The following is a 13208-nucleotide window of genomic DNA, read 5'->3' as shown; positions in this document are numbered from 1 at the left end:
ACATAAAAGGAAAAGAAAAGAAGTTGTGCGCGAAAAGCAGTTGTGCGCGAAAAGACTCCGGACACGACTCTGGACTTCGTTCTCGACTTCTCTTCCGTCTCGTTCGATTAATCATTGCAGGTGTCAATCTCACTTTCTCCCATCTCCATTCTCTTCTCACATTTCCATTCTCGTCTCTTTTTCCTGTCTAGTTGTCGAGGGATCGAGGTCTCTTTCTTTTCCGTTTCGAGTTATTTGGGTGTATGATTTCTCGCTAGGTGTTGGGCTGGTTGTTGGGTACTGAATTTTCAGTAGAAAGCCTTTGCTGGGCACTTAAGTTTGTTACTACCCATATACTTAATTTTGTTACTGCATTCCAGGTGTTTGATTCATTGCTCGGTGATGGGTGTTTGAGTTATTTTGCTAGGTGTTGGGGGCTGGTTATTGGGTACATAATTTTGGTTGTGGGCACTTAATTTTGAGTACAAAGTCCTTGCTGGGTACTTAATTTGATGTCAATTTGATGTTTGTAGCTTTGTTTAGTCATGATGTGATTATATAAAATGTTTAGCTTTACATATTGCAGTGTTTTTTAGTATTAGTTTTTTGTTAGTATTTTGCGCCATTAGCTTCTTTCAGTTTTTTGTTGGTTTTTTGGTCTAGTATGTTCAGTTCTGTAACATCAATGCTGTGAATTTGAGTTGGTTTAAACTAGTACTGTAGTTGATGATGCACTTTTGATTTGACTGTACAGTAGCTATTGCTGCTATCAAAATTTTGAGTGTTTGATGAATCAAGTGATCCCAAGTTACAATATTCAACATATGATTGTGATTGCCTCTGTCAATTTGATGTTTGTAGATTTGTTTAGTCATGGTGTTATTATATAATATGTCTAGCGTTACATATCGTAGTGTTTTTAAGGATTTATATTTTGCGCCATTAGCTTCTTTCAATTGTTTTTGCCGTACTTGTAACTATATGACTTCTTGCAGCTCCTCGAGTTTTTATTTATTTTAAAGTTAAATATATTGGTGATGAAAACATTAATGCTAGACACTAAAATAAGTGCTAATTTTCTTTTCTAGGTTCTCTTAAGGCAAATATAGTTGTGTGGGATTTTGTGCTCTGCTGCATCCTGACATCAGAGTTATCAGAGTTGTAGCCAGACTTCCGTGTGAGGTAAATATAGTTATTTTCATTTCTATTTTTAGCTGCTGAAGAGACTTATATTATCTATTGTGAATGATTTATGGAGAATGTCATTTTTACCAAAAATACGCATGTGAAATGTGATATCTTTGTTCGTTCATAGTTTATCATTGTATTATATTTCCATAGGTTCGAGCAGCATTGCTGGTCCTTTTGGGTCTTAACTTGTATTTGAATTTAGTTTTCAGAATATAAGCTAGCAATACAGTAACTATGAAAGGTTGTTTGCCACCAGAGAATGGGAAAACCGAACCACTGCATGGTGAGAAGTGAGAATAATGTGGTCTCAATAAATTTGAAAAAGGAAATTTGCATATTGTTTTGTATTTCGCGACTTTGACATCTGGTTTTTAGATTAACTGCACTGGTTGAATGGTAAACAGCGACGAGCATAGTTAATAACATGAAATCAGTAGATAAAATCACGTAGATTGTATTGGGTAATTATTAATCACATAGATATCAATTTTCTGTACTTGGCTAATTATCTTGTCTAGGTTCTCTGAGGCAAATATATGTGTGGGATTTTCTGCTTTGTTGCATCTTGATTTTAAATTTTTAGTGAAGTATTTTTAATAAATTACTTGTGTTTATCCAAGTCATTTTCTTGCTTATTGATCTTTTGATCAATCTTTTTCTAAACAATCTGTGTCAAAGCATAATTAAAATGTTAATCTTCATAACTTAATGAGAACAGGGATCCTTTATATTGTATTCAACTCGAGCCAAACCAAGTCTACTAGAGCCAAACCAAGTCGAGGCTCTTACATATAGATTAGTTAACTGAGCCGAGTTTACTGTTAATAACAGATGTATATAAATTGTATATAAATTGAGATTAATTACCAGAATCAGAATTAATAAAATTAAATCTCTTTTTAAGCTTAGCAGGTTAACAGTGTTGCTGTACACTACCCCTGATGTATTTTTTTAATTCTTTGATGAAGTATTAGTAATGGGATTTTGCCAGCAAATCGCATACATCTAACAACAGCCGCAACCAAAGAGATGAAGTATTGTAGATTATCTTGCTTTGGTGCGTTTAGTAGTCCACATAGTACTCCCTGTTGAACTGATTGCCTCCAAGTGCCTGTTGTTTGTTGCATAATCACATGTAGTGATTAAAACATTAATAATCATCAGCGATGCTGCATGTGGTGTCAGCTTAGGTGAACTTAAACTACATTTTTGACTGTTTGAACTGCAGATAACTTCAAGAAGAACTGGTAAAAGTTCTAAATTATTTATCCCTGCAGGAGATGGAATTACAAAGTAGATTATTGTTCTAAGTGAATTCCGTAAGCTTGTACAGTAACGTGATGTTGTTTGTACTAGGACATAGTCCATGTAAATAGTATGTTTCAGTATGGTACTTCTTATCATAGTTCTTAAGGTGAATCATTATACTGGTTTTTCCTGGCTATTCAAGTTGTCTGTTTGTGTTCCTAGAAGAGAGTTAGAAGTGTTGATTGTTTATATAACTTTAGATTTTCCTTTTGGTCTGTATATGTACTTACTGGCTGTTTTGTAGCCATACTGTTTAGTCCAAGGTTTGTATTATATTGTGTTATGAGAGATGCTGGTCTATGTTGTAGCCACAGTTGACCTTCGGAAAGTTTTGTAATATATTTAACCCATGCTGAAATTTTTGGAAATTAGTAAAATTGTTATTTAGCTCTTATTTGATAAAATTTAGTTAAGTTTTATTAGATAAAATTTTGTGATTATCTGAAATGAGTAACATCAATATTTATAAGCTTATATATAATTAAGAGCTAGCTAGTACAACTCTATTAACAGAGTATCCTGCCTAATGTAAACACAAGATTAGGCTTCTTCTTTGGGCAGAATAATATAGTGCAGAATAATACGTGCTGCTTATGAAACATACTGAATTAAACCCTATCACTACAATATATTCCAACATAACATCTGTACTTAAATTAAGAAGAATTAAAAGGACAATACATGTGTGTGTACGTGGCTCTCAAATGGTAAGATGCATAAAGAGGATATATCCAGATAGAAATGAAGGGTACAATGATTATAAAAGTATATTAAGCTACTGTGTCTTCTGCATGCAATATTCCTATGTTGTTTATTTCCTAGCTAATTAAAAAGATGCAAGCGACAATGTACATTTTATTCTCACCCTTATTATATTATTAAGACTCTCTTCCTTTTCTACTTCTTTTAGTTATCAACTATTATCATGAATATTATTACTGATTATTATACGACAACCTCAGCTTACTCTCCTAAAGTACTCCAACTCCTTTGCTTTAGTTAAAATCGAATTATTCTATTTCTTTCTTATTGTTTGTTTCAAAAGCTTATACGTAGGTGCTCCTTAATATATGTTATATAAATTTTCCAAGCACAGAGATGGTCAATTATGTCTAGAGATAATATTAAATTTTAAAAGTTTTACCCATTATCCACTAATTTTCTCGATTTAGTTTCTCATTGTCTTATAGATTTTTTTTTTTTTTTTTGCTAAATAGTCTTATAGATTTTATCATATTATTGTTGTAATATTTGAAGTTATTTGTCCTTGTAGACTATAATCTGAACTTAAAATAATTTGAATTATTGTAGTCTGAGTTCCTGACAATTTAGCACCATATTTATGTATATTTATGTATAGCAAAGAAAGTAGCCAAACTGTCTAAACATGCATATGCCATCTCACTGTCCACGTTCTGTTTAAATACTAAGAGATGAAACCAGCACATGATTAGCAATCAGAGAATAAGTGCATTAATATGTTATAGTGTGAATTTATCAAGGCTGTTAATATTTCTTATCAAGGCTGTTAATATTTCTTTCTCTTATGAACAGGAGGAGTTGCAGAGGCAAGTATCAGATGGGTCATGGACTCCAAAAGGCCACGATGACGTATTGACCCGTGCACTTGGCAGTAAAGAGCATGGAGGACGTGTCAGAGGGGTCGGTGGTGGAGCCAAACTTAAGGATGTATTTGGATCGGGAAAAAGCAAACATAGTGGCGTTGTTTCGGTGGATGAGTTGGCCACGATTACACAAGAAATCACTAAGAAAGTTCAGAAGGAGTGCGAGGAGAGGATGAATGAAATGGTGAGGAAGAATGAAATGGTGAATTTAAAGCTAGAAAGTATATTTAATCAGTTGAACCAGATGGGTGTGAAAATCCCTGATGATCATTTTTTAAATGATGTTGGTACACCGAACAATGAAAATGTTCGAAGCAGTTGCCAGTCGGTATATCGGGAAGATCATTTCACAAATGTCAAGGTATATAACATAAAACTACTGTTTTTTGCACTACCTTTCTTACCCTACTGACATGTTATTGGTATACCTCTAGATGAATATGCTATTCAATCATCAATTCCTCATGTATGACTAGCCTAAAGGGTTCTTAGCTGTTATATATAAACTTGTAAATATGTAGACAAATGTTAAGATTTGATTTAAAACTTCATCATCAGCTATTTATTAAATAGCAATCATGAAGTATTCCAGCCTTTTGAAGTAGAACATTGTTCTGGTTACACCTTAATAGTCAGGGTAAATATCAGATTTAAGGCTGATGTATATTTCATAGTTTAATTCTGATGCATTTGTTTAGGATACAATACGTTAGCTTGTAAAAGCTTTGCTTTGACTCCTATTTGTATAATAGTTATTACTCCATATATGAATACTTAGGCAGATAATGATGGTAAGCTAGTTTACTTTGTAACAATTCGTGAAACACATGTATGGTTGTACGGATGGTAAATGAAAATGGTATCCTGAATTGGTAACTCACTCTAACCTGCATATATATAACTATGTATATGGATTGTGAGTAATATCTTTGGCTTGAACTTAATGCAGAATCCAACACTTTGTTGTCTTTGGGTGATACACGTAGAGAAAGGAAGAGTTGTTGTGGCAAGGGGGACTGTATTCCCGTCAAATAGTCAGGGTGTTAATATGATTCATAATATTCCGATGGCATCACACAATGTTAGAGTATCAATTGATGATGTTGTACCTGAATATCAACTTACTCCACTTCCTGTGTCATGTGATGAACATGATAATATAGGAAATGCAGCGGGCAGTTTTGTTCAATGGCCAAAGGACCTTGTGACATTAGGGCAGGTATTTCTTTTGAGGTTTAATGGAAGCTATATTTTCTTGCAATTTAACTGCAGTATATCAATCATTTATATATGTCTTTGACTAGGATCCTATATCATTGGAGAAGAAAAAAAGCCATAAGATGACACCAAAAGCAAAAGTACATGACTCAGAAAAGGTTGAAAGTAAAGGGTCTGTGACTCCCGTGAAGAAAAACCGGCCAGTAATTGTTGATGACATAAGTTTAAGTGAGCATTGTGCAGGTTTAAGTTTCTTGCTCAAAAAAAGGCCCCTAATAAAAAAGGTGATGTCTTTACGTATGAAGAAAATGGAGAAGATCTGATACACATTACACCCGAAGATGTTGATCAGTTTTTGAAAATGAGATGGTTAAATACTCCAATAATTGAAATTTTCCTGAAGTAAGACCAAGTCTCCTTTTTCTAATTAATTTACTTTAAAGCATTTTAAATACACATGTTTATTGTGATGAGTGATTTTTACAGGTACGTTAGCACGTTGTGTAAACAGTTGAAGGATGATACATTTGCATTCATGTTGCCATCCAGATTAGCCATGCCACATAAATGTCACCAGCAACGACAAGATGAAGCAATAGACTATTTGTCAGATTTTTTGGTTGCCAATAGAAATAAGCGTTATATTTTGGCACCGTACATCCAAGAGTAAGAATAAAATAAGTTTCTGTTAATAATTGTATTGTTATAAATTATAATCTTTGCTATTAGTAATATGTCATTATTATTGTAGGGACCACTGGATGTTGCTCCTTTTTTGTCTCCATGAAAGTGCTATCTACGTGTTTGATCCATTGAAAAAAGATAGGACAATACGGTTAAAAACACCTGCAAGAATGTAAGTTAAATATGAATTCAAATTTCATGTGGTGTAATGTATCTATCCTAGTTTCGCAAGAGATGTTATGACATTTGCATCTTACAGGGCATTTAAATTATACGTATCTCAAGGTGGACAGAGGAATAACAAAAAAGAATTTCTTTGGCATCACACCGAGGTTAAGGTATACGTATAACTGATATGATTTTGCATTAATTTTTTGCTCGTTTATTTACTTATATTTAATACATCTTGTTGGGTTTTATGTAGTGTCCGCAACAAGGAGATATGGATTCTGGTTTTTTTGTTATGAGATACATGTATGATATAGTCATGCTTTCTCAGAAACAACCCGACATGAACTGGAAAGTGGTAAGAGATTTAACTAAAATATTGTTTTACAGTTATTATCGAACTAAATAATTATTTTTATATGTTGTCTTTTATATTCTTAAGGGTCTTGGTTCAAGAAACTATACAAGAAAGGAAATCAATGAGGTTCGAGAATTGTGGGCAAAATTTTTCTCTTTAGAATGTCTATAATAAGGTAACTTTTTGAAACTTTTTGCTCCCCTTTTTGTGCTCTCAGTACTTGGTAGATAGTTTTATTATTTTATTGGTGTGTATTGTATAATAGTGATGGGAATGTGTAGGTAATCTTGTCATCGGCCTTGTCGTTTGAAGTCCTTACAGTTCAAGCATTTAAGTTCTTGCCTGCTGCAGTACTGTGATATACAATCACTGGTCCTTGAAGATCTTGAACTTCTTGCTAGAGACAGTGTGTTTGGATTCATTTGTAACAATCTGATATCATGAAGGTTTTTTTGTGGCATTTAATGTGTAATGTTTCTTTCAAGTGTAAACTAGGACATAATTAATTCTTGATATAATTGTTTAAGTTGTTTTGGGATTTAATTGTTGGGTGTATTGTATTGGTATAATATTGGTTGTTTTAGTATAATGGAACAGGTCACAAAGATATTTAAGAAATATTAAAAAATATATATATAAGCAAAAGCGTCGGCATTTTATATGACCAACGCAAGAGGTCAGGATCTACAGCGTCGGCAGTTTTATGACCGACGCAAGAGGTGAGGTCTTTAAGCGTCAGCGCGTTGACCACCGACGCTTTTGTATTACTTTAGGCGTCGGCGTTTTTGACCACCCACGCTAATTGTAATACTTTACGCGTCGGCGTTGTTGACCACCGACGCTTTTTGTAGTACTTTAAGCGTCGGCGTTGTTGCCGCCGACGCTTTTGTAGTACTTTAAGCGTCGGCGTTGTTGACCGCCGACGCTAATGCAATACTTTCAGCGTCGGCGTTCTTGTGCAGCGATGCTAATATATGACCAAAAGCGTCGGTTGCTGGCCCTTTTGCATTGCTCTTTAACCGACGCTAGAGATGATTTGCGTCGCCAGTTTAACCGACGCTATAAGCCTATACCTATAGCGTCTCCCACATTTGCTTCGCCATTTAACCGACGCCTTAGGGGTTATTTAACCGACGCTGAAAGTCCAGTTTGTAGTAGTGTATCCCTTTGATTTAATTATTGGTGATCCTGATGTTGGTGTAAGGACTAGAAGTGCTACGACAAATGAATGTCTATTCTCTGGTTTTCTATCTCAACTAAAACCAAAGAAAATAGAAGAAGCACTTGCTGATCCTGATTGGGTTCTTGCCATGCAAGAAGAACTCAATCAATTTGAGAGACAAGAAGTCTGGGCCCTGGTTCCAAGACCAAAAGGAAAATCTACCATTGGAGCTAGATGGGTCTTCCGTAACAAGTTAGATGGTGATGGCATTGTTGTAAGAAACAAAGCCAGACTGGTTGCAAAAGGTTATTCACAAGAAGAAGGAATTGATTACGATGAAACCTATGCTCCAGTTGCTCGTCTTGAAGCCATCAAAATATTTCTTGCATTTGCTGCACACTCCAACTTCAAGGTATATCAAATGGATGTGAAAAGTGCATTTCTGAATGGAAAGCTAGAAGAAGAAGTATATCTAGAATAGCCCCCTGGCTTTGAAAATCCAGAGTTTGCTGATTTTGTATACTTCCTATTCAAAGCTGTCTATGGACTCAAGCAGTCACCAAGGACATGGTATGACACTCTCTCCGAGTTTTTAATTGAAAACAATTTTACTAGAGGTGTCATAGACAAAACTCTCTTTTACAAATTGCATGATAAGGATATGATATTTGTACAAATATATGTTGATGATATTATATTTGGTTCTACTAACGATAACTTGTGCAAGAGATTTGCTAAGTTGATGCAGAGTAACTATGAGATGAGTATGATGGGTGAGCTGTCCTACTTCCTTGGTCTTCAAGTAAGCCAAAAGGAAGATGGAATATTCATTTGCCAATCCAAGTATGTCAGAGATCTTCTTCGAAAGTTCAATCTGGAAGACTCTTCACCGGCAAAGACACCCATGGCCACTGCCACAAAGCTTGACCAGGATAAATCTGGTAAGAAAGTTGATATAACAAGCTATCGAGGTATGATTGGCTCTTTACTTTATCTTACTACAAGTAGACCAGATATCATGTTTGCAACATGTTTGTGTGCTAGGTTCCAAGCTGATCCTAAAGAATCACATCTTATAGCCGTCAAAAGAATCTTTAGATATCTTAAGGGTACACCTGGTTTAGGTATTTGATACCCTAAGAATACTGGTTTTGACTTAACCGGCTATACAGATTCTGATTATGCAGGATGCAGGATTGATAGGAAGAGTACGTCTGGAAGCTGTCAATTTCTAGGACGTCGGTTGGTTTCCTGGTATAGCAAGAAGCAGCACTCCGTGTCTACTTCTACTGCTGAAGCTGAGTATATAGCTGCTGGAAGCTGCTGTGCTCAGATCTTGTGGATCAAGAATCAACTGAATGATTATGGTGTTGTAGTAAACAAAATTCCTATATTTTGTGATAATACAAGTGCCATAGCCATTTCCAACAATCCGGTTCAACATTCAAGAACCAAGCACATTGATATCAGGTATCATTTCATACGAGAACATGTCATGAATGGTACAGTGGTGTTACATTTTGTACCCACGACTGAGCAAATTGCTGACATCTTCACGAAACCACTGGATGAATCCACTTTCTCTAAGCTGGTTTGTGAGTTAGGGATGTTAAATATGACATAGTTCTCTTGTATATAGTTTTCATTTGTACTATATGTTTTTATATATTTTTTGTGAATTTTCTATGTAATTATTTCTATATTATTAGATTTTATATGATGTTCTGTATATTATCTGATAATATTCTGAGTAGTTATGCATGCTTGTATATTAATCAGTAATTTTCTAAGTGCTCATACACTCCCTTGTAATATTCTTTAAGCATTTAGATAATTATTTGTAATTATTTTGTATTTTTCAAAATTAATTAAGCATAAATATTTGATTTTAAGTTAATTCATCTTTTTGAATTAAAGTTAAAGTCATAAGTATTTATACTTAATTAAAGTTGAAATTTACAAAATATTTGTGTAATTTATAGTATTGTTTTTATTATAGATTTTTGATTTTAATTGCAAAATGTTTTATCTCTTAAAAAAAAAAATAATCAAAAATCATATTATTATTACTTTTTCTCTGCAAGACAATGTATTTGTCTTCTGTTTGGCTCGGTAAGACAATTATTTTTGTCTTACTGAACCGGTTTCGTTTCTTGTCCTTCTATCAAACTCGGCAAGACAATTACATTGTCTTACCGAGTCTGCTAAGCCTCCGCGTGTCTCAGTAAGACAATCCTATTGTCTTACTGACATAACCTTTGTCTGCTAAGTGTGTAATCTCGGCAAGACAATTCAAAATTGTCTTACCGAGACTACCATAGGCTGTCAAGACAATTGTTTTTGTCTTCCCTACTTATACTCTCGACCACAAACTCAACAAGACAATTTCGATTGTCTTGCTGATCACACTTCGTCTTCTCCATCTGCACATCTATACACACACGGTTTCCGACCTTTGTTTTTCAAGTTTTTCATCAAAAACTTGCTGGTTTACATCTTATCAAGCGTTTGCTTGCTGGTTTGGTTCAAATCGCCGGATTTCAGCCGAACCTCTGCCGGATTTTCGTCTGATTCTCGTCGGTTTTTAGTCCGTTTTCAAGGTTTTTCTACTAAGTTTGCGCTGTGACTAGCCTAGGGTTTGAGTACTCTGTGTTGATTGTGTGTTCTTCGAACTGAGTTAATCGAATTTGGAGTTAGGGTTTGTGTTAATTTTGGGGTTTTTGATATTAAGGACTCGTTTGGCTTGTGAAATTCTGAGTTGGATTAATTGACTAAGTGCCATTCTAATTAATTAACTTTTAATTCGATATTATTTTAATATTTCCAATTAATAATTAATTAATCAATTTTAATTATTAATTAAACTTTGCGAGATAATTGAGAATTAATATTTTATTTGAAAATTTCTCGCTTAATTCAATTTTTAATTACTAAAAAAAATGGCCGGAGAATTTGAGATTGCTGAGACCAATTATTGTGCTAATCTGAATTTCGAGGATTGTTCTGATCGATTCAAGAAGTGGATCCGTTTCCTGACTCAACAAAGCCTTGTCAGTACTGCTCTAACCGCTGATATTCCCATACAAGTGCAACCACTCTTCGACTTCTACTCTAATGCCGTCAACTCAACAACTCTCGAGAATTATAAGTTGATTGGTGATCTGCCAAATGGACGAAGGATTGTTATAACTGTCGATGATGTGAACCGGATTCTAGGGTTTCCAAGGAATAACTTTCAAGTGGAACCAACCAGTGCTGAGATAACTCAATTCTTCCAAGACATCCACTACCAGGGAAAGATTTTTCTCCCTAGAATGTCTAAAAGCAAAGTGAAGGCTGAATGGGATGTCTTCTTCGATACCTTGGCAAAGGTATTTGCTCCAACTACAAGACAGAATTTTCACAATATATCTTCCATGCTACAAATCTTTGGATTCTCTGTAGCTTATAATCGTCGAATTAACTTCGGGAAGATATTACTCAAGGAGATTATCAGAAAAATGGGTTCTGTCTCTCAGAGATCCATTCAGGACAATGACAAGGTTGAGTGTCACTTTCCGAGGTTCTTAATGCTATTCTTAAGTGACAAAATGAATGATGCAGATAGAGCCATGTACGTTGATTCTGCAGTGGTGCCCATTCTAAGAACTTGCACCAAGATTCAATCAAGGCTTGCTAATCAAAAGAAGCATGAGAGTGTGCCTCTTGTTGTGACTCCGTACATGTTGGAACAGTTTAATGTTCCCTTTCAACCTGTCCAAGTTCCTCAGCCTCTACAACAACAACAATATCAACCTGATCAACAACAACCAGCTCAACCTGACCTTCAAGAAGGACAACATCAAGAACAATCCCCTCCTCATAACTTCCAACCACTTCAACTCCTTCAAGACTATCAATCATCCAGCCAATCCTCACAATACTCTCCATACAACCCTCCTTACAACTCACCACAACAATCACCTCACCAATCATCATACAACTCTCCTCAACTATCTCCAAACCAATCCACTCCACATTACAACTTCTTCCCAGACCAACAAGCCTCCATCATTCCTTCTCAGTCTGAACCAACACCTTCACCTACACATCTACATACCATTCCTCCACCACAATCCACCTCTCAGCCTCTGCCTGCTGATTCTGCTATCAATCCAGAGCTACACTTCAGGACAGATTTACAGGTAGCTCAGGTACTTTCTAATCTCACTGATACCTTTAATATTGATATTGCAGATTTTGATTGTGATATTGGATTTGATTTCCAGACTCCCAGCATTGAACCTGTAAACACCCAGGTTCATAACCAAGCTGACGTTTTCGTTTCAACAACTGATTCTTCATCAAACACATCAACCGACACTACTCATACACCAGTTGTTCGAAAGGTAGCCCGGAAACGGAGTGGTAGTGCAATTCTGAGAGAACCCGCAGCTCTGTCTCATAAGAAGCAAAGGGTGGCAGAACCGGAGACAACTGCAGCCGCATCCATTTCCTCCCAAAAGGATTTGGACACTGACATGGTAAATATACAGTCTCTAGATTCATTCTCTCCACAGAATGCATTTATTGAAATTGGCCGTCCGACCGCGGTATCCTATAAAGAGTCAAGCACGCAACTAGCACTCACGCTAGTTGAACCTTTGTCTTTTAATTCTTCACTTAGAGAGAGCACAGATATTCAAAAATTGTCATATGAAAAACTTTCTGATCACTCTTTCTTTTTGGATCAGGCTATACTTGGCAACCTGCAAGTACATCAGCCTTCACAGGCATCTGAAGGACAATTTGTTCCTTCACAACCTACAGTTCCATCTCAAGGAACTATGGTTGTCTATACAGGTACTGGTGACGGTGTGACAAACACGAGTGAAATCAGGCAAACACCGAGCGAAACACATGCACGAGAGGATAGTGATAAATCTTTGAGTGTTCGTGAGGTGAGTGCACACACCAACACTGATCTGTTACAGGAACAATTGGCTGCTCTGAAAGCTGAGATTTCAAGGTTGAATGTTGAGAATGCCAGATTCAGAAGTGGAGAGTTGGTGACTCTACAGGAAAAGGTTGTGAATCCTTCATTTTCTTCTCTCAAGCAGGAATTAGATGCTCATGTCAAGGGTATTCACTCTAGGATGGACAAGTTTGATCAATCTCAGGAGCTCTGTCTGACAAAGCTTGGAAACTTGGAGCAAACTCTGGCTCAAGTTATTCATCACTTAAAGCTTAATCCGTCAACAGCTCAGTCTACTCCAGAGGATCCCTCAACTAAAGGGGAGAAGGATAAGGATGACAAAGATGATCACAGCAATGCTGATGCTGATGATAGGAGTGATAAGGATGATGCTGACAGGAGTGACAAGGGTGGAGAAAGAGCAAGTGGCAAAGAATCTTCTGAAGCTGATAAAAGCTATAAAAGGTCTAAAGGCAAAGAACCACTACATCAATCTGAAAATGTCTTCAACACTGACAATTATGATGATTATCCCAAAGACATGGATGATGATGACGTATT

The 13208-nt window shown here is 35.9% G+C and overlaps 1 protein-coding gene across 5 annotated transcripts; it reads left to right on the top strand.

The window, feature by feature from the left end:
* Window positions 1-7074, top strand: LOC135150612 (uncharacterized). 5 transcript variants are annotated; one of them, XM_064087151.1, is made up of 11 exons: window positions 1-120; window positions 1068-1161; window positions 4033-4464; window positions 5053-5322; window positions 5408-5723; window positions 5808-5987; window positions 6073-6177; window positions 6265-6343; window positions 6430-6531; window positions 6616-6706; window positions 6813-7074. In XM_064087151.1, exons 5-10 carry the CDS (start codon window positions 5683-5685, stop codon window positions 6700-6702), a joined length of 594 nt encoding a protein of 197 aa, XP_063943221.1. In that variant the 5' UTR covers window positions 1-120; window positions 1068-1161; window positions 4033-4464; window positions 5053-5322; window positions 5408-5682; the 3' UTR covers window positions 6703-6706; window positions 6813-7074. The 5 variants fall into 4 exon arrangements, 2 of the variants coding, with proteins under 2 accessions (XP_063943221.1, XP_063943222.1); XR_010288771.1 differs by lacking the exon at window positions 1-120 and adding an exon at window positions 127-479; XR_010288773.1 differs by lacking the exon at window positions 1-120 and adding an exon at window positions 164-207.
* The last annotated feature ends 6134 nt before the right edge of the window (window positions 7075-13208 follow it).

The sequence above is a fragment of the Daucus carota genome, chromosome 2 (genome assembly GCF_001625215.2).
Source record: "Daucus carota subsp. sativus chromosome 2, DH1 v3.0, whole genome shotgun sequence".
Classification (NCBI taxonomy): Eukaryota; Viridiplantae; Streptophyta; class Magnoliopsida; order Apiales; family Apiaceae; genus Daucus; species Daucus carota.
This window is presented reverse-complemented; position numbering and strand designations above follow the sequence as displayed.